General features: G+C 41.7%; 1 protein-coding gene across 3 annotated transcripts in view; it reads left to right on the plus strand.

The window, feature by feature from the left end:
* The window catches only part of LOC126237274 (neither inactivation nor afterpotential protein C), a 383,219-nt gene that overhangs the window by 20,064 nt on the left and 340,359 nt on the right, over window positions 1-22,796 (plus strand). For all 3 annotated transcript variants that reach the window (XM_049947204.1, XM_049947206.1, XM_049947205.1), the window contains exon 2: window positions 13,700-13,843. In XM_049947204.1, the coding sequence (XP_049803161.1) occupies window positions 13,729-13,843 (115 nt within the window). In that variant the 5' untranslated portion in view covers window positions 13,700-13,728. The remainder of the gene's footprint in view (window positions 1-13,699; window positions 13,844-22,796) is intronic.

Consider the following 22,796-nt stretch of genomic DNA (forward strand, 5'->3'; position numbering starts at 1 on the left):
AATGATAACAAAGGGATGCCCCCAGGGTTCTGTGTTGGGCCCCCTGTTCTGGGACATCCACATGGAATCCTTGTTGGGTAGCCTACAGCAGAGCAAAGAGGAGCTAGAGGTGATAGCCTATGCGGATGACCTCCTCCTGTTGGGTGGCGGCCGTAGCCGCGAAGATGTTGAGCTCAAGATAGAAAGGGCTACGGAAAAACTACAACTATGTTGCCGAAATACAAAAATGACAATTTCACCAAATGAGCCAGCATATCTCTTACTAAAAGAACAACTTGTAAGGAACCCATCAGTAAGAACTGAGGGCTCGCCAGTTCTTTGGCGACGAAAGGCGCACTGCTTGGGAGTCATCATTGATAAAAGATGGAACTTTGTAAAGCACATGGAAATTGTAACCCAAAGAGCCCTAGAAGTACTCAATAACCTCATTTCCATTGGTCATAAAAGATTCCATCTTCTGCCTCATTTAACAAAATTATACCTTAACAGCATATTAAAATCAATAGTGGGTTACAGCTCGGGAGTCTGGGCGCACAGGCTCACGAGGGTGGTGCCCACCATGACAATGAGGAGGATGCAAAGGCACATGATATTAAGGTCAGTGGGGGCCTACAGGACATCTCCAGGTGGGGCCCTGTAGGTAATAATGGGGCTCTGTCCTCTTGACATTAAAATCAGAGAGCATGCAGCATGGTTCTGAGCCAAGAAGGGGGAAGTCGGGAGAACAGGGGACATTATGGGTGTTCGGGCTGGGAATAAGAGTGCGATTAGGAGACAAGGTCAAGAGCTGTGGCACGAGTCATGGGAAGCCGATGACACTGGCCGAAGAACATTCCAACTTCTACCAGACCTGAAAGAACGGTTAGGTATGAAATGCTTTGAGCCAACATGGGGACTGTTCCATTTTCTCACTGGTCATGGGCACTATCCGACATATCTATGTCGGTTTGGGAGGAGGGCTACGCCTTCGTATGACTGTAGTGCACTGGAGGATACTCCTGACCATGTTGTTTACGACTGCCCCCTTTACAACGATGTAGCAGCCGCACTACGACTTGAACTACCAAACAACGACACGTAAACACTGCTGAGACGAGACAATATATTTCATACACTCAACAACCTAGCAAACGAGGTATCACGAAAAGTTCTAGCGGAATATTTGAGGTACAATCGTGAGTAGTAACAAATAACCAAATGTGTCCCAGTACCTGAATCCCGTGCCGCCTGTGCTTGGATAGTTCGACTACCATTACAAGTGGAATCCGCCACATGCAGGACTAGAGTAGTGGGGTGCAACAATACTGAATCAAGACGAGCACTGGAACTGACGTAGATTAGATTCTTAGTAAGTAGGACTTAGAACTAGAAAACAAAAAATAGGAACCACAGCGATATTCAAGTTATCTTTGGCCTGCCTAGTGTCAGGGGCACGCACATCGGGATTAGGTCGGTGGGCAAGGCCGCTGTTTATACACTTGACAGGCACACCTTTGACGCTGCAGGCATTGTAGAGGTTTAGTCACTAAGTACACTATTAGAATAAGGAGAGTACTATTAATAGTAAACAAATTTCCCACTGTAACACTGCTGTAGCTCACCTGTAAACCTTGAAAATTAGCTGCTAACAATAATGAAACAATTAAGAACCCACTAATTATGTGATGTCGTGGGATGTACGAGGGCTATTTGGAAAGTAAGGAACGACAGGTCGCAGAATGGAAACCACAGTGAGAATAAAAACTGTTTGATTTGCAACAGTTAGCTACAACTTCCAGGTACTTATCACCACAGTCGCCGATCCGACTTAGATGTTTGTCGTAGCGTTGTAGCAACTTTCCAATACCCTCGTTATAGAAGGCAGCCTCCAGTGCTTTCCGCCAATTCTCTACGTTGGCCTACAACTCGTTGTCTGTGCCAAAATGTTGTCTTGATAGCCAGTGATTCATGTGAGCTGAGATAAAACTCAGAGGGAGACAATTATGGCGTGTATTGTGGGTAATCAAACATTTCCAATTGTAAACAATGCAGGAGCATCATCATTGCCCCTGCTGAATGCAGCTGAGAGTTGTCTTGAAGAAGAAAATGTAATGTTGGCTGCATAGCTTCAGGCGAAATTTCTCACCAGGCCCTCGTACATGGCGGGAGACACTATTGTTCTAGGTATCTTCATGTGCTCCCTGTGTGCTCAGAAGTAAAAAGAACGACGTAATGCGATCGATGGGCATACTAGAGACACTGCCCAACAGACCTGTGCAAAGCTTCATCGGATTTTCACTGTGGTTTCCATTTCGCGACCGACCGTTCCTTACTTTCCAAATAACCCTCGTATATGTATAATGTAAGCATCAAGAATAATTAATTTAAAAAAAAACACTAGATATAGGATCACATTCCATTTAACCAGCAAATGTACTGGGTCTATTTTATCAAAGCCTCAATTATCGTCTTCAGCGATGCACCAGGCTCCCAAGTATATGTCTCTGGATAGGTGTACGTCTTTTAAAGTAATGGTGACAGGAACTTTTGCTCACTGTTGGCCAAGGAAATACGTTATATCGAGAATACTCCCTGCTTCGCAATTATCCCAGCTCGCCCCCATGCAGTGGCGAGCGCTACATGTCTCTTGCCACTTTCGTCTTAATCAACAGCGAAGATAATTGAAGTAGCTGGCGCACAACATTTTTGTTTGCTTCCCAATTAAGTTTCGAAGACCGCCGACTCTTACCAGTATCACCTTACAATTCTTTGCACTGAGAAGTGCTAGTTCATACAAATATTTACATACTCAACATACTTGGAACACGGCATAAATTAAAATTAAATACCAGTTTAACAACATTCGCATAAACACAAGGTGTTTGACTGCTATAGTTACAGACGAAAGAGGCGAGTAAGTACTGGTAAACAGTGTTTCGATATCGAATGTATCGTTCGTGGCCCAGCAATACCATGGCATATCAGGTTCCCCGACTAGAACAAACTGTCTTTTTATAAAGGAATATTTACGTCTGGTGTATTCGAGCTCTGTTGATAGTGTCGACGATTCCGGGAATGCATTATGGATGGTTGTCAATGCGTTCGGAACAGGCCTTGGATATTTCAGCACACCGCATTAATGAGGTCATGTGCTCAAGCCTGCATACACACTGAAGTTGGTCGCAACGGACACTTGTAGTGCGTTTACACTACCTGCATATCTGCAGTTTAGATCTTCGCTGACTCGTTATAATATGTTCCTGTACTCAGTCGTATTATGTGGTATCGGGGAAACCATTGCTTTCCGGACCTGTGTTTATTAGGACTGTTTACTTCTATCATATTCCTCTACTCGCCGTTACATTTGTCAATGAACCTGTATCTTACTTATACACATAACTTTTTTTAAATATAACGTTTAAACAAAAAGTTTTGATTTCAACGAGTTTATCCGTCACAATCTACTTCGGTAGCAAAAAGCACTTAATCTGCTTTGACACGTGAAGCGAAACTGCAGCGCCCGTCTCTATACGTCGTTTCGCTGAATCAGACAAAGTTCACCACAATTTTTTACTTATGAAAAACGTTTCGGCGTGTTACGGTAATGCGACTCGTATCGATTTCAATACTCTGGCCTTAGGAAAGACGACCATGCACCTGGCAAGTCAAGTCTTGTCGCTCAGACGAGGTAGTGTTAATTACAATACTGCAACTATTATTGCAGCATAGAGTTTTACAAATCCGTACAGCGCCTGCAACCACCAAATGATAATACTGTTGAAAGATCTGAAATTTTCTGAATCACACTGCCTGACAAAGAAAATGTAAAGCACGCAGTGAACATCACTGTAACTTCGTACAAGTCCACACCGTCTTTGGGACATGTAAACACTAGAGTTGCCATTCTGTGGGATTGGTACAGTGGCCACCATATTGCATCAGTGTTCTTCATGTTTAGTGCTGTTACAAGCCTGGTAGAATATAGAGGGTGTTTGAGAAAGAACTCCCTAGTTTTAATTATAAATTTAACTGGGAAATTAATGTAAAATTACATCAATGAATACATATGATGATGGAGCATTCCTTCATGTTTTGTTTAATGTTAGTAGACTGCAACGTGGGATCCATTTGTTGCGCTGCACACGTAGAGACGATATTCCACGTCTCGCCACGTATTCACGAACATTTCAGATGTAACTGTCCCAGCCGTCGTGACGATTATTTCCCGAAAATGATTGATGTCTCTGATCTTTTCGCTGTACACAACATGTTTTATGTGGTCCCAAAAGAAAAATGCCAGTGGGCTTAAGTCTGAGCTTCATGGTGGCCAAGGTACTGGGCCAGCCCCGCTTATCGACCTTCCTGGAAAGTGAGTGTCAAGAGCTGTAAGCTCGTGGTTACTGTAATGAGGCTGGGCGCCATCTTGTTGGAAAATACAAGCCCCTTTTTCCGCCTCAATATCGTCCATTTGGGGAAAGACGTACTCTGTCAACATGTCACACTAAATGTCCCAGTTTACCGTTTTTTCTACAAAAATGAAAGAACCAATCAGACGATCTTCCATCAAACCGCACCAGACATTACCTTTTGGAGAGTCACGTTGATGCTGAATAACTTCATGTGGATGTTCTGCCCCCAAATTCCGCAGTTGTGACTATTAACTGTTCCACTGACATGAAATGTAGCCTCATCAGAAAAGAGAATTTTTTAAAAAGAATTGACATCATCATCAATTCTGTGTAGAAAAAGCCAACAACAAACTCATACCTTTCGATTTTGTAAGTAGGTTTTATTTCATGGAACAGTGGCAATTTGTAGGCACTGAACTTAAGTCTTTTACGCACAATGTCATACACAGTATCTTAAGCACTCCTAATTGTAGAATATGTCTGGCCAATGACTTCTTCGGGCTCCGAAGACACGAAACACGGATCTATTCAACAACATTTTCAGAAGTTCTCGGTCTACCTCGTGATTTTGCTTTTAAAACACTACTAGTTTCCTTGAAAGACTTTAGCCAGTGACGGATAGTTTTTGCTGTAGGTGGTTCACCACCATACTGACGTCTAAAATTGCGTTCCACTGTTATAACTGACTCAGTTTTCACAACCCAAATAACACACTGCGCTTTCTGTTGCGGAGTACACATTGTTGCTGAGTTGCTGTGCACTGCACTGCATGCACACCTGGGCTGAACTGAGGGAATAGAGGAAAAAAAAACAGCTCTGGTGCCATCTCAAGGTCAAGCTGATCTGCTAACTGCAGGGGAGCCAACCTGGAGAGTTGACGAATCAAACATCACAAACTAGAATAGTTTATGTCACTTCATAAAGATTCTAGGACACATTAAAACTAGGAGGTTATTTTTCAAACAAACAGTATAAGGGACGTGAAGTACATCAGGTGAATGATCATGTGAAGGACTGGAGGTACTGTGTACTCGTGTGAGATAGTGTTATCAGAACATGACAGAATATGAAAGAGACTTTAATGTAGATCATCATTTGGTCGGCTGCTCGATAAGTGCAATATCCAGATTTGTGGGGCGTTCAGATATGACAGTGTCTCGATGTTGGACTGCCTCGGAAAGTCAGGAAAGGCACACTCATCCTCAAGTTTCCAGTCGACCATGTCTGACTGTAACAAGGGAGAATTGCCATATTGTGCACCAAGCACTCCGTGACAGCTCCACATCTGCACCTGCCACCCGAGGACAAATAATGGACTGCCTGCACAGCTGGACAAAACTTCCGCTAACACCGCAACACAAAAGGCAGCTTTCGTAGTAGCGCTATGACCGAGAAGCATGGACTGCTGACGAATGGCGTCGCATTGTCATCAGCAATGTATCGGCGTTCTGCACTACCCCAATTGACCATTGTCCAGGAGTATGGCCAAGAACTGGGAGAGGTCCCATCCTTCCAATGTTATGGTAATGCACAGTGGAATTACTTCTGGCACCATGGTGTGGGGCATGGGGAGCCATCAGGTGTGACTTTAGGTCACGACTGGTACAGAAAACTCTGACGACACAACAGAATGTGACGGTCATTCTGCGTCCTGATGTACTACTTTTTATGCGTTAGTATCATTGTGCCACTTTTCTACAGGACGATGCTCATCCACCCATCACATATGTCTCTCTGATGCGTCTGCGTGATGTTGAGGTACTCCCATAGCCAGCAAGATCCCCAGTCTGTTCCCGATAGAACATGTTTGGGAACAGCTCGGGTGTCAACGCTGTGCCACTGTCAGTATTCAGGCAATCAGACACCTGTAACAACAGTCGTGGGCCAGCTTACCTCAGGAAACAATACAAAGACCTTACGACATCCTTTTCCAACAGAATCAATGCATCTGTCCAGCCCAGACGGTGTGCGACGTCATACTGATAAGTGAGCTCATATTCCCAAGGTCTTTGTACATTTGACTCTATTTTGTAAGCGCTGGAATAACGTTATATACCCTCCCAAGTCTTGAATTTCCATTTCGTTTCCTCCTCCCCTTCAGGGCACTTCACTATTTTTGTCAAGCAATGAAGAAGGAATACCAAGAAAGGTGTTTATCAAAAAATCACTGAATTACTCACAGTAACATGATTTCCAAAAGCAGTTATCAGGATTTTCAATGAAATTCACATCCGTGTCTTGGCGTACTTATTGCACCACTACGATTACCTTCCTTAGCTGCCCAACTTGTGAATGGTGCTTGGCAAGCACGATCGTCGCTAATCCTCCATGTCAGCTCTAATTTTTCTTATCCGTCCGACTTTTCTTGGAACGTACGCTATAGAAATTTCAGCAGTAAGCCTCTTTCTGATCACCAATACCTCTCTTGTAGCATTCACCACTGGGCAGTGTTAATCATTTCCAAAAGGCTCTACCGCTTACCATATAAACCCGTGGCAACAAATATCCTCTATCTAGATACTATTTATAAATAGTATTTATTAAATTTCACAAGAGTCCCAGGCCGATAAGCATTGTAAACAATCAGTCGAACCAGTATTTTGTAAGACTTCCTTTTTGTAGATGAGTTATAAGGGTCAATCAAATGAAAACCAGACATTGTAAGAAAGTAAGTTAACTGTTTATTACTTAAAAAATAATCGCCTAAAATGTGTTAATCACACAGTGAGACAAGACCGTTAACGTCTTCATGGAAAAATGTTCACGGTGCCTACAGAACTATGGTTGTTCGCAGGCGTGCACCTCTTCTTCCGAAGTAAATCGGCGGCCACGAATATCTTTCTTCACGGCTCCAAAAATATGGGCATCGCAAAGGGAGAAATCGGGACTGCATGATAGATGTGTAAGGGGCTCCCAGAGAAACTTCTACCTCGTAATTGAAACAACCTTGGCGGTATGTGAGTGAGCCCACTCTCCTGATCTTTCTCAATGCGATTTCCATTGTTTGTAGCCCTGGAGGAAGACATTCGTGGCCTACCATATGCCTCGGACGAAGAGGTGAACGCCTGGATACAATTCATGGTTCCGTAGGCAACAGCAAACATTTCTTTATGAAGGTATCGAACGTCTTGTCCTACAGTGGAATAAATGTGATAGTAGTTCTGGCGATTACTTTTAAAATAGTAAACAGTTTACTTACTTTTTTCTCCCTGTCTTATTTTCATTTAACTGGCGCTACGTGTTTGAAGCAGATCTTTTCTGTGGGAAAAGCTGTTGAAACTATTCCCAAGACAAAAGAAAAGTTAGATTTACGTTCTGTTGTGTCGTTGGTTACCTGTAATTCTGTATAAATTCGAATCGGTACGAGAAATTGCAGTTTGCAATACATAGCCAGCTGTGGTGGCCGTGCGGTTCTAGGCGCTTCAGTCCGGAACCCCGCGACTGCTACGGTCGCAGGTTCGAATCCTGCCTCGGGCATGGATATGTGTGATGTCCTTAGGTTAGTTAGGTTTAAGTAGTTCTAAGTTCTAGGGGACTGATGATCTCAGATGTTATGTCCATAGTGCTCAGAGCCATTTGAACCATTTTTTGCAATACATTGTGCATGTTCTATTACGTAGCAAAGAATCTCATTCTAGTTTATTTGCAGTCACTGATTTACTGGACGAAATACCTGCAGAAATATTTTGGGATTATAATATTCTATTCAAAGCCGACTTTTCTTCTCAAAAGGAATAACGGAGAAAGGCCTAGATGGGAATATTCTTATGGGAAGTATGCTGGGCAGTAAATAGATATTATGTCTCATCGTGGTGCTCAAATTAGTGTACCGTCTCTAATAACATCATTTTCGACGACCTTAGGCGCTACACTTCCTTTCTCCTTTCGGATATACTCGACCTTAAATGTAAAATATTATACTCTAGCGTATTACGCATGTTGAACTAATATGAGAACAGGAAAATTATTGAGGTAAGTTAATTTTTTTAGCGATCAGCACATAGAAGTTTTTGCTTCTGAATTAATACTGAAAAATACTTCGCTTCTAATTGTAACTGTATATAGAACTCATAGAGAAACTTTGAATCATTTGTGAGGAATCGGAATGACTTACTACGCTACCTGTCAGACGTCAGCACACTATGTATAGTTTCTCGTGATTTCACTGTAGATTTTCTAAAGGATTGTGATATACAAAGTTATCTGCAGCCTTAATTGGGTCCTAAAATTTAATCCCAGTAATATACTTTCCAACACAAGCGGATACAGACAGTAGGATCCTAATTGACAAAGTTTTCTTTGATGAAGCTCAAAGCAAGGAAATAACTGTGTAACCTTTTAACAAATGTTCTCTCTGATTACGATGCACGATTAGTTAGGATAATCAGTAATTTCTGATAAGATTTCTCGTGGAGAACAGCTGTCTGGCAAAAAGCACTTTAAAAATGTACACAAACATCTCGACTGCAAAAATATTTCCTTTGGTGGTACCAGGTTTCGATCAGTTTTTGACCATCTTAAGATCCTTTACCATGATGGTAGGCTGTGGCGGTGAATAGAACGGATCAAAATAAAATGTTTTTGTGCTTGAGTCTGTTTGTGTCGATTTTTAAAGTAATCAGAAACATCCATGTAGAAAACCATTAACATTAGAGGGAGTAAAGTATCTTGTGAAAGAGAAAGGGAAGTGTATCTGTTGGCAAGAAGAAGTAGAGATCTGTCAGTAGTTGCACACTACAAAAACTACTCAAAATTACTAAGAAAAATTATTAAAAATCAAGGAACATAGAGAAAAATTACAGTATGTTGAAAAAGCAGCTCTCATAAAGTTCAGCATATGTTTCAGTTTCTATCCTTGAAATTAAGAAAATTATATATCCTCTCAAAAATAAATTCTCATCTGGATTTGACGGCATTTTCAACAGAGTACTATACATCAGTCTCTCAATAACAAGCCCATTGTTATCTAAAATATGCATTACTAACTCAAGGCATTTTTCTACAGACATAAAAATACAGCGTTTTCAATCCCCTCTATAAGAACGGTAATACGAGGATTTGTTATTAACTGCCGACCTGCTTCGCTGACACAATTTTCCAAATTTTTTGCGTAGGCTATTTATTCTAAAATACTAAGCACCTGAGCAACAACAATGTCCACAGTCGACCACACTTATGGTTTCAGAAGGGTTGCTCTACTGAGGATGACATCTGTACATTTATTCACCAAATTTTACAAGCATTAAATAACAAAATAGCACCGGTTGGTATTTTCTGTCCCCTATCTAAAGTTTTGACGGTGTGAATCAAATATTCTCCTAGATAAACTGAAGCTTTATGCAGCTTATAGTGTAGCCAACTAATAGATAATCTCATGTGTAACCGAAAGAATGGGGAAAATTATACTTAGTAATTTAACCAATGAAATTAGGGGAAATTCTTATGACTGAGGAGAATCACGTAGCGGCTTCCCTAAGGCTTAATCTTTGGTCCTCCATTGTTTCTCATACATGTAAACGATCTTCTGTCTAATATACAAGAGATAGAATTAGTTCTTTTTGTGGATGAAAGTAGTATTGTAATTTACCCAAGCATACACACAGTCAAAGAACAAATGGTGACAAGCTTTCTTAAAAATGCCATTGACTGGTTTTCTGTAAAAGTTCTCACTCTCAATTTTAAAAAGACATAACATGTTTAGTTCTGTACATCTAGGAGTACTACACCAACGATATGTGTAACATATGGTGAAGAAATAGTAAGTAGGGTGGAAACTTCAAAATTCTTATGGGTCCATATTGACGAGAATTCAAATAGAAATAGCACATTTTGGAACTCCAAAAACAACTTAGTTCAGCTGCATTTGAACTTGATATTGTTTCAAATCTTTGGGAGAGACAGATCAGTGAGTTGACACATTTTGCATATTTTGACATAATGTCATATGGAATAAGTTGCGGTGTCACTTATCTTTAAGAAAAAGAGTCTTCTTTGCTCAAGAAGTTGCTGTCTGAATAATATAAGGTGGTCAACCACGAGCATTTGTAGACATTTGTTTAAGCAGTTTGGCATTTTGACTACTGCTTCATAGTAATATTTGGTCCTACATGAAATTTCTTGTAAATAATCCACTACATTTCAAAGGGAAAAATTATGTACATAATTGCAACGCCTGAAGAAAAAATTACATTCGTTACTCCACAGTAAGGTGGTCTTAAGCACAAAAAGGGGAGCACAATGCTGCAACTAAAATTTTTGATCATTTGTTCAGTGATATAAAGTGTTTGAGAGACAACAAAGTAAAATTTATAAATAAACTAGAAAAGTTCCTCTTTGACAACACCTTCTTTTCTGTAGAAGATTTTCTATTACTGTAATATGTACAAGTGAAGGGTAGGAATTACAAGCTCACGATTATATATATTTTTAAAAAGCCTGTAAATGTTCAGCGCGTAGCAATATTTGCAAATCAATTTACAATGTTAATGTAAACTGACTCATATCATATCTTTATAATTTGTCATGCACATGATCCACGGAACACGAAATTTACCAAAACTAAAACCCTACAAGGAAATCGATTAATGTTTCCATTTCTGCCACCAATTTTAATTACTCAGGTAACGAATTTCTTTGGGAAGCCGAGTGAATTGTGTTCAGAGATTCCATCCCAAAATTGGGTGAAGGTCTCAGAATCCAATTCGAGCCGCATTGTGTTCATTGCGGCGTCGTCAGCCTACTCTTATCCTAGTTGGGTGTGCATCATATTTTGTTGCCAACAACAGATATGGAACTTTCCAGAGCTGAATGAATGGAACACCATATTGTAGTACTAAAGCACATGTCAAATTTTTGTGCATGTAAAATGTGGTCAATTTCAGATACGTAAACCATTAAAATTTTGCTGAGCTGTAGAGTTCTTTTCATATGATTAACATGCCCTGCTTTAAAGGAAAATGAAAGAACGAGCGGATAAATCACAGTGCCACGGTACAAAAAGGCGAATATGCTCCTGTTTGAATTAAAAGTCTCTGATTAAAAAATGTGTTGCCAGGAGCGTCCTTCTACCTCCCTCTGCTACTTTAAAAATGTTACCAAAATTTTTGTATGTGAACATATTCCCGCATTTTATGGGACACAGTGGCAGTGGAATATAGTTGACAATGACCGTGCTAGGGAAAGAGTGAAGGAGACAGTGCCAATGGGAGAGGAATAAAGACGAGGTGAAACTGCAAGTGGGTGAGAGCCAGTGACAATGGGAAACAGAGTCTATGACAATGATAACGAGGAAGAAAGATAGAGTAGCAGTGTGAAGAGGCAGCAGCAATGGGAAGAAATGAATGAGATAGTAGCAGTAAGAGAGAGCAAGAGGGAGACAGTGAGAGCGAAAGAGACAGGAGTAGTAGAAGGACAGAACGAAGGAGACTGTGACTGTGAGACAGGAGACATAAAGAGATAAAGACTTGGGCTGAACGAACGAATGAGACTGGGTAAGTGGGAATGGATGGGTAAGAGTGACTTACAGCTATGGAATAGTGAGGGAGAGCCTAGGGGAGCTTGTGCGAGTGGGAGGTGAGTTGCATGTTAAGAAGTGTGCGAATATGTTCACATGCCAAAATTTCCGGCAAATTTTTAAGGGTGCTGAAAAAGATAGAATGAGGTAGGTACTACCCACTTTTCAGTCTGAGCCTTTTTGAAATAGGAGCATTTTCATCTTTTTTGTGCTTCGAAAGGAGAATTTTTCCGCTGGTGATCTGCTGCTACTGATTTACCAGTATCAGACACAGAAATGTATCTTATATCACGTATATGTAACCGATATCGCTAAGAATTTTTAAAAAAATATACACATTAAGGATGAAGTTGTAGACTGAGTTAATGAATTGTCGTGTTTAGATCACCTGAAGTAAATTACTGGCTAGACAGCGACTGACACAAATAGAAGAGTAAGGATGGAATGCAGTGCTTATGATAAACTTAATAGAACTTTGAGATCTGTGCTGTTCATGTGTTTGAAACGGAGTGTTTACACTACGTGGATAGTACCACTTTTGACTTATTGCGGTGTATATGGGTTCTGATACAAAAACCACTGAAAAAAGTGGTGGTTTCTGAATAAGCAATGAGAAGAAACATGTTAGGAATTACTAGACGACACAGGGAAAGAAAGAAATGTATCTGGAAACAGACTGAAGAGTAAGACATAGTTAAAGCCGTAGAGAATAGAAATGTATGAGGTACATAACTGGGAGAATGGATGGTAGAATGGCTAAGAAAGTTTTATGCTGGATTCCTAGAAAGAAGCCGGCCATTGTGTCCGAGCGGCTCTAGGCGCTTCAGTCCGGAACCGTGCTGCGGCTACGGTCGCAGGTTCGAATCCTGCCTCGGGCATGGATGTGTATGATGTCGTTAGGTTAGTTAGGTTCAAGTAGCTCTAAGTCTAGAGGGCTGATGACCGCAGAAATCGAATAACTGTATGGTGGTGGTGACGAGGTCAGGATGTGCTTGCGTTCCTTATAAGTTTCATAACATGTGCATGCTTCGTATTTTGTGTTTCAATTGAAGAGGTCGGTGGAGGAAAGTGCTAACGCACGAGGGTGAATTCTGAGGTAATGCTAGCTACACAGCGTGTAACGGACACAAGTGCGGATTTTTTTTTAATATGTGGTGCCTTAATATGTACGCACTTCAGTGTGTTGGCTATTTTTTCTATGCGCCTGACAGTCTTACGGCAAATACTTCACGTAATTTAGTACCTAACTTTTTTTTCCCACAGCCGTAACTGCACCACTAAGTGGGCTGCGTCTGTCGGTATAGACTATTCGTTTTGCATCCTCTCGTCCATATTTCAATACCTGACCTGATGTTCAGGGGAAAGTAACATTCATGGCTTGCTCTTGTGACACTTACTTTATTAACCAAGCTAAAAACATGCAACTTGTAATATTTATAATTATTAGTACACAAACGGTGTAAGTATTGATGCTGCTCACCAACAGAAATATATGCACCTATACCCATATAACCTAAATGTTTTGTTAAGTTTAAGGACAAGAACACAAAATCAACAATAGAAATCAATTAATGTAGTAGACACCGCTTTCTAGCGGCACATACGGAATAACTTGTTTCCAGTATCTTGTGCATTCCAAAACACAACAGGTAGCGAGATCACACTAATCTTTAGTAGACTGAGGTTCAGCACTTTCTTCAGCCGACGTTTTCGATTGTCGTACTGCAGCGCCTGTACTTCCCTGCTCTTCTTGCGTGCCTCGCCACCTCTCGCCTGACTTCTCTCCCGTGTTGCGCAGTTTGCCGGGCGTGTAGCAGCTCCTCCGAGATGGCGGACATCAGGTTCGAGCTGCTGCCGGACCCCGGGGACCGCTACCAGCTGGGGGACCGCATCGGCCGCGGCGTCTACAGCGAGGTCTTCGAGGCCGTCGACACGCAGGCCGGTAAGTGACTCTGCGCTGAGAGAGAGAATTGTTATTACTGGGAGGTCTGTGTGTCACATTTAGGTGTCGCCAGCGCTCTGGACCTGTTCAAAGCCTGCACTCTTCTATATAACTTCAACGTGGGAACTCATATGAGATTGTAACACTCGTTTTATGACGTGAAATGTTACCCCTGTACATTAAATTTGACCCGTATGTAACTAAACGCAATCTGACTCTAATGACTAACTTTCTGAGTGATAAGACCTTTCGCACAACGCAACAAAAGAGAGGGTACGTTGACCAAAGTTAACCAAGACAAAACTAAAATCAGAATCCTCACTGTAGTCGTTATGCATCTTCTGACCGCGTGTGAAAAGAAAATTTATCTTAAAGATACAATTTGTGCTAGGCAAATGGTCTTGCTACCTGTTCTCTACACTAACTTGCAATATAAGAAAAAAATCTTGAACATGTGTGGTATCAGAAATTATGTCGTAGTCTCCGTTCCTACTGGCACTTGTCTCGAAGTTCGACAGTATCGTAGACCTCCGTTTTTAGCTGAAAATTCTTACAACACATAATCGTTGACCTTGCGCAATTCAGCCTGCTTCACCCCATCTTTTAGTGCAATTAATGCAAATTTTACCAGTATGTAGTTCCCAAATGATCACATGCGGAGATATAGAATCCGTGGGAAAGTTTCAATCACCGAAGACCAGGAAGTGAGTAACACATTCTTAAAATTCCATCTATAGTCAAATACAGTATAGTGACCAAAGTGTACACACAGGAAATCATGCTTCATGGATAAATACAATTCAACAGACCATGTTCTTTATATCCTCACCTGATATGACAGATAAAATAAAACGCGAAATCCTATTATCAGTTTCTCAAGCATTGTCTTACAAGTGGAACAGCATTGAGATAAGCTATTTCCAGTCTTGGCTGATTAACTTAGATACTAATCCATGCCTGCTCTGAAGGAAGTGAAGAGGTCTCAAATGGGTCTAACGTTCCCACACTAGCTACGACTTCAAAATGTATCGCGAAATGAAAAGGCTGATTCTCCATTATGTAAAAAGCAACGTAATAACTTCCAGTCATGTAAATGCATAGCAAATGTGCGAAGCCAGCAACAGTCTCGCCATAATCCAGAACTAAGTCGACTTAATTAGTTAATCTTTAGATCAATTGACAAAGCGTCTGTACTACGAGTAACATCACCACGAGTAGTAGTCATGGCAACAGGATCGGCAGCAGGATCAGAGGAAGGGGCAGTTTGTATGGTGGCCATGGTGCTGTCCAAACCTAAGTACGCCGCGTAGCATCCTGATTCCTTGAGTCTGTCATAGATCGCTACACTCTTCAAGATATAGTATACAGTCTCTACCCAGAGGTGCACCACGCTAGCAGACGGATTGATGACTGCTGATCTTTGAGGTTAGCAGATAATTCCCGTGACGTGCACAAATAAGCTGTATGCTCTAGGATAGCAGTGTAGAGCGACGTCATAATGTGTCCTAAGATAAGGACATTCGTACTACGTTGACATGATAATGTATCCTGCGCTAAGGACGCTTTTATTGGACGCATCTAAATGTAAGGGTCCCTTGGTCTTCTGTGGTTCAAACAGCATAGACTGTTATTTGTCCGTCGACATAGCGGATGTACACCATGCTGAACGTTCCCAAGCTTAAAATACTGCTGGGACATGAAAAGGTACAAGGGGCGACTAGCATGCACATGCTCACGGCAGGCATGATACAAACATGTCACATGTCACAGTAAACCTTGACCTGATAAAGAGATGCTCCTCGTATAAGAAAGCAGCTGCCTTCAGTGGCCTCAAATCAGCAGCCAGGCCGTGCAGCTCCAGTAATACAGGCGCAACCATTCTTCTTTCGGTCGGGATGGCATAGATGCTACCCACTCAGGCGTTCGGTTTGAATTGAGACACGGACGTCAGAAATTAGTCAGCAAGACGCCAATGATTGAGCAGACCTCTTCGTAGCCTATTTTCCGCAGTACATTGCTGGAGACGTTCTGTCAATGAACTGTGGCATCGCCCTTTGGCTAACGCGTCTCCACAACGCTGCGTCAGACACAGCCGATGCTGACCCGGCAGCGGCGGCTATCAGTACTAATCTCGCTGAGTGGGAATACTTGCGATGCAAACGGCGACTGCTGTAGTGGGGTAGTGAGGAGTTGGAGACAGTATGGTCAGTTCTGAACACCAGGCTTCGACGTCCGAGTGGCGATTCAAGGCTGAATGCAAACATACGGACGGTCCAGCCATACGGAGGACAAATGGTTCTACCGGACGACACATACAACGGACTCCTGGGCCGCAAGGCGGCCATCTGGTTACAGCGGTGGCTGCATGTGCGCGTGGCCGGCCGCTGTGGCCGAGCGGTTCTAGGCGCTTCAGTCTGGAACCGCGCGACCGCTACGGTCGCAGGTTCGAATCCTGCCTCGGGCATGAATGTGTGTGATGTCCTTAGGTTAGTTAGGTTTAAGTAGTTCTAAGTCCTAGGGGACTGATGACCTCAGATGTTAAGTCCCATTTGCCCATGTGCCCATGTAAACAGTGCCAGTGCTGAATCTACCTATGGTGTCACGCAACACGGTTGGCGAAATGCTGATTCGACGACCTGCAAGGCTGTCGTAATACGACGATAAGCAGTACTCCAGTGATTTCGCCAATTTAGAGGAAACTTCAGGGATAGGCACTGAAAGTACCGCAACAGTACTCGGGCCAGCAGCGAGCACATCTGTGTTTCTGCAGGTAGCCTCGAGCATGAGCTAGCACTTCTCCTTTCACGGTTTATCCTGCGTGAAACCATGACACTACACAGAGAGTAGCCATTCATTATTTTGCTCCTATCAACTGGGCACTATTTTGATACCAGTCATGTGTTACCTTTGCTGTTATGGAAGGTACGGTACTGTTCACATACGCTGTCTTGGTGGGCCGGCCAAAGAGCGTTATATTTCTTTTCTTGCCAAACTACAACGTAGAACCCAAATTAAAATAGGCCTAAGAAACAATGGATATTCCAAATTTCTGCAGAGGACCAAAACAAGCTGTTTGAAAACTCGTACGAAACTCTACGGCATTTCTATTTTGTCATTTCAAAACTTTCGTGCTATCCTGACACTGGCAGGTTTTTTAGAGAATTGGTTCAACTCTATTTTCAATTATTGCTCCTTCATTGCAATGAAATCTCCAGCAAAACCATTAGGTGCAATAGAAATGGATAAATTACGTACTATAGTAGCTCAATCTTCAAATATGTGTAGCTGTTAATATCAAGTGTCCCGAACAAAACAGAAGGCTCTTGAGTATAGCTGATATCGTTTGCTCAGTCACCTTATTATCAGTGACAAAAAGCTAATGAAATACGCTACGTCTCCTGAACTATAATCTCAAAATAACATGTGTAAGGTAACCTACTCACCATCCTAAAACAAAATACATCTCCACATACTTGATATACTGTGTGTAACAAAAAGGAATGGCCAGACTTTAGGAAACATTTCTCACAAGTAGACGAAGAAAATATTTTAAGTGGACATGGGTCCGGAAACGTTTTGGTTCAAATGGCTCCGAGCACTATGGGAATTAACTTCTAAGGTCATCAGTCCCCTAGAACTTAGAACTACTTAAACCTAACTAACCTAAGGACATCACACACATCCATGCCCGAGTCAGGATTCGAACCTGCGAGCGTAGCGATCTCGCGGTTCCAGACTGTAGCGCCTAGAACCGCTCGGCCAAACCGGCCAGCCCGGAAACGTTTTATTTGCACGTTAGTACGCAGTTCCTACAACTCTTCAACACATTAATCATGAGAAACAGGCAGGAAATGAACGTACCAGCACAGTACAAAAAACTTGCCTGAATGACATGGCCTGCCAGAGTGGCCGAGCGGTTCTAGGCGCTACAGTCTGGAACCGTGAGACCGCTACGGTCGCAGGTTCGAATCCTGCCTCGGGCAAGGATGTTTGTGATGTCCTTAGGTTAGTTAGGTTTAAGTAGTTCTAAGTTCTAGGGGACTGATGCCCTCAGAAGTTAAGTCCCATAGTGCTCAGAGCCATTTGAACCATTTTGAATGACATGTTCAAAATGCCCTCCGTCAGCAAGGGTACATGAACCAACCCGCCGTCACGTTGAATCCCTGATACGCTGAGTGAGTTTAGATCCGAAGAGCTCTCCAAGCTAAGGAACTAGCCTACCCCTTTATATTAATCTGTCACGGAAACTGTTATTTAGAAGCCTTACGAACATCAACACTGAAATGAGGAGGATCTCCATCGCGCATAAAGTACATGGTTTGTTGGACTCGTAAAGCCACAGGTTCGAGCAGAACACGTGGAGTGTTGTCTAAGAAACCGTAGAAGAACGTGAGGCCCTAACAGTCACCAGCAATGCCGGCCGAAACATTCACAGAAAATCTTTGTTAATTACATCATTGCACAATGTCTTGAGGATTCTCGACAACCCATACGAACTGACTGTGAAAATTTTTATCTGATAACGTTAAAACGAATCTTAATCCGTGAACAGCACCTATGGATTACAGTGAGGGCTGACACGTTGTTGAATGAAGCATTCACAGAAGTGCGCCCGTGTAGGAAAATCATCTGCTGATAGTGCCTGCATGCCCTGTTCATTGTATGGGTACAGTAGGTGCTCATGTAGCACTCTCCAGACAGTCATAAACATTACCCGTTGCCGCTAATAGTCGTACTTTGACACTAGAGTTGAATTCAACGGTACGAAGAAGTTCGTCCTAGGCACAAACGTTCCACGTTTCCCAACACGGTATTTTGAACATTTCATGTAAGTAAACTTTTCATGTAATCCTGGTAGGTTCTGTTTCTGTGTGTTTTCCATAATCAAAAATGGTTCAAATGGCTCTGAGCACTATGCGACTTAACTTCTGAGGTCATCAGTCGCCTAGAACTTAGAACTAATTTAACCTAACTAACCTAAGGACATCACACACATCCATGCCCGAGGCAGGATTCGAACCTGCGACCGGAGCGGTCACTCGGCTCCAGACTGTAGCGCCTAGAACCGCACGGCCACTCCGGCCGGCCTTTCCATAATCAGTGTGATTATGAAGAGATGTAGAACATGAACTATAATATGGAAGCGAAACTTTCCGGACGTATGTCCGTATAAAAAATGTTCTTCCTCTATGTACAAGGAACGTTTCCCGAAAATTTGCTCATACCATTTTGTTACACCGTGTATAGTAGAAACAAACTCGAGGACTGCATTATAGAAAAATAAGAAGAAGCAAATCAAGATGAAGCAGGAGATATGATACTGCGACAAGAATCTGGAACAGCTCTGAAAGACCTAGGTCCTCTGGGATAGACGAGATTGAATCAGAATTATTGAGAGCCTTAAGAGAGTCAGCCGTCACAAACGCAGTCTACATTGCATGCAACACATAACAGAATGGTGAAATACCCTCAGACTTCAAGAAGAATCTAATAACTTCTATTCGAAAGACGGCAGGTTCTGATGTGTGTATTTTTCAGTGTTTTAAGTATAATTCGAAATTGGTGTTACGGGATGAGGCGTATGTAGAAAGAGATCTAACGTGAAATTCAGTACGTTCCATAGTAAATCTGACAGAATATTTCAAAACAAATGATCTAAAACTTATTCATAAAGTCCATTAAAAACCAAGTAAGCTATGGATAACGAAAAATGTTGCAGTACCATCAAAGGGAAAAGGAAAATTTATATAAAGCTCAGGTTAAGTCAAGATCCAAGATTACTTACAATCTACAAAAAAAATATTGCTATATCCTAAAGAATATAATTAAATATCCTGAATATGCATATAACACCAGAAATTAATAATGCAGATGATGCATAATGAGATTAAATTTACAGGTATATTGTGAAATGGGAGGCAGAACGATTAGCAGCGCACAAGATGTTACCACAATGAAACTGAATGAAAACGTTGTGACTAATAATTCATAACCGAGCAGGCTAAGCGGGCGACATATGCCGAAGGGCATCACATACTGAGACAAAATCGTATTCAACACGTGTCTGTGGTTTCCGATGTCAGTAAGAGCTAGAAGGGAAAACGTGTCGAAAACCAACGTCTTGGTGGCGGCCAAATTGTAATGTAGTTCTTTCTATGTCAGATTGTTTCAAGAAATACCAGACCACCGTGAATTACGTGCAAGAACAGTCTGTGCAACCTTTTAGAATATAAACACGATATAGTAAAATATTTTGTATATCTGATAATTTTAATATTTCATGTTGTTGTTGTGGTCTTCAGTCCTGAGACTGGTTTGATGCAGCTCTCCATGCTACTCTATCCTGTGCAAGCTGCTTCATCTCCCAGTACCTACTGCAACCTAATTCCTTCTGAATGTGCTTAGTGTATTCATCTCTTGGACTCCCTCTACGGTTTTTACCCTCCACGCTGCTCTCCAATGCTAAATTTGTGATCCATTGATGCCTCAAAACATGTCCTACCAACCGATCCCTTCTTCTAGTCAAGATGTGCCACAAACTCCTCTTCTCCCCAATCCTATTCAATACCTCCTCATTAGTTACGTGATCTACCCACCTTATCTTCAGCATTCTTCTGTAGCACCACATTTCGAAAGCTTCTATTCTCTTCTTGTCCAAACTAGGTATCATCCATGTTTCACTTCCATACATGGCTACACTCCATACAAATACTTTCAGAAACGACTTCCCGACACTTAAATCTGTACTCGATGTTAACAAATTTCTCTTCTTCAGAAACGCTTTCCTTGCCATTGCCAGTCTACATTTTATATCCTCTCTACTTCGACCATCATCAGTTATTTTACTCCCTAAATAGCAAAACTCCTTTACTACTTTAAGTGTCTCATTTCCTAATCTAATCCCCTCAGCATCACACGATTTAATTTGACTACATTCCATTATCCTCGTTTTGCTTTTGTTGATGTTCATCTTATATCCTCCTTGCAAGACACTGTCCATTCCGTTCAACTGCTCTTCCAAGTCCTTTGCTGTCTCTGACAGAATTACAATGTCATCGGCGAACCTCAAAGTTTTTACTTCTTCTCCATGAATTTTAATACCTACTGCGAATTTTTCTTTTGTTTCCTTTACTGCTTGCTCAATATACAGATTGAATAACATCGGGGAGAGGCTGCAACCCTGTCTCACTCCTTTCGCAACCACTACTTCCCTTTCATGCCCCTCGACTCTTATAACTGCCATCTGGTTTCTGTACAAATTGTAAATAGCCTTTCGCTCCCTGTATTTTGCCCCTGACACCTTCAGAATTTGAAATAGAGTATTCAAGTTAACATTGTCAAAAGCTTTCTCTAAGTCTACAAATGCTAGAAACGTAGGTTTGCCTTTTCTTAATCTTTCTTCTAAGATAAGTCGTAAGGTTAGTATTGCCTCACGTGTTCCAACATTTCTTCGGAATCCAAACTGATCTTCCCCGAAGTCCGCTTCTACCAGTTTTTCCATTCGTCTATAAAGAATTCGCGTTAGTATTTTGCAGCTGTGACTTATTAAACTGATAGTTCGGTAATTTTCACATCTGTCAACACCTGCTTTCTTTGGGATTGGAATTATTATATTCTTCTTGAAGTCTGAGGGTATTTCGCCTGTCTCATACATCTTGTTCACCAGATGGTAGAGTTTTGTCAGGACTGGCTCTCCCAAGGCCATCAGTAGTTCTAATGGAATATTGTCTACTCCCGGGGCCTTGTTTCGACTCAGGTCTTTCAGTGCTCTGTCAAACCCTTCACGCAGTATCATATCTCCCATTTCATCTTCATCTACATCCTCTTCCATTTCCATAGTATTGTCCTCAAGTACATCGCCCTTGTATAAACCCTCTATATACTCCTTCCACCTTTCTGCTTTCCCTTCTTTGCTTAGAACTGGGTTTCCATCTGAGCTCTTTATATTCATACAAGTGGATCTCTTCTCTCCAAAGGTCTCTTTAATTTGCTGTTGGCAGTATCTATCTTACCCCTAGTGAGACAAGCCTCTACATCCCTACATTTGTCCTCTAGCCATCCCTGCTTAACCATTTTGCACTTCCTGTCGATCTCATTTTTGAGACGTTTGTATTCCTTTTTGCCTGCTTCGTTTACTGCATTTTTATATTTTCTCCTTTCATCAATTAAATTCAATATTTCTTCTGTTACCCAAGGATTTCTATTAGCCCTCGTCTTTTTACCTACTTGATCCTCTGCTGCCTTCACTACTTCATCCCTCAGAGCTACCCATTCTTCTTCTACTATATTTCTTTCCCCCATTCCTGTCAATTGTTCCCTTATGCTCTCCCTGAAACTCTCTACAACCTCTGGTTCTTTCAGTTTATCCAGGTCCCATCTCCTTAAATTCCCATCTATTTGCAGTTTCTTCAGTTTCAATCTGCAGTTCATAACAAATAGATTGTGGTCAGAATCCACATCTGCCCCTGGAAATGTCTTACAATTTAAAACCTGGTTCCTAAATCTCTGTCTTACCATTATATAATCTATCTGATACCTTTTAGTATCTCCAGTATTCTTCCATGTATACAACCTTCTTTTATGATTCTTGAACCAAGTGTTAGCTATGATTAAGTTATGCTCTGTGCAAAATTCTACAAGGCGGCTTCCTCTTTCATTCCTTCCCCCCAATCCATATTCACCTACTATGTTTCCTTCTCACCCTTTTCCTACTGACGAATTCCAGTCACCCATGACTATTAAATTTTCGTCTCCCTTCACTATCTGAATAATTTCGTTTATCTCGTCATACATTTCATCAATTTCTTCATCATCTACAGAGCTAGTTGGCATATAAACTTGTACTACTGTAGTAGGCATGGGCTTAGTGTCTATCTTGGCCACAATGATGCGTTCACTATGCTCTGTGTAGTAGCTAACCCGCACTCCTATTTTTTTTATTCATTATTAAACC

The sequence above is a fragment of the Schistocerca nitens genome, chromosome 2, assembly GCF_023898315.1.
Source record: "Schistocerca nitens isolate TAMUIC-IGC-003100 chromosome 2, iqSchNite1.1, whole genome shotgun sequence".
Classification (NCBI taxonomy): domain Eukaryota; kingdom Metazoa; phylum Arthropoda; class Insecta; order Orthoptera; family Acrididae; genus Schistocerca; species Schistocerca nitens.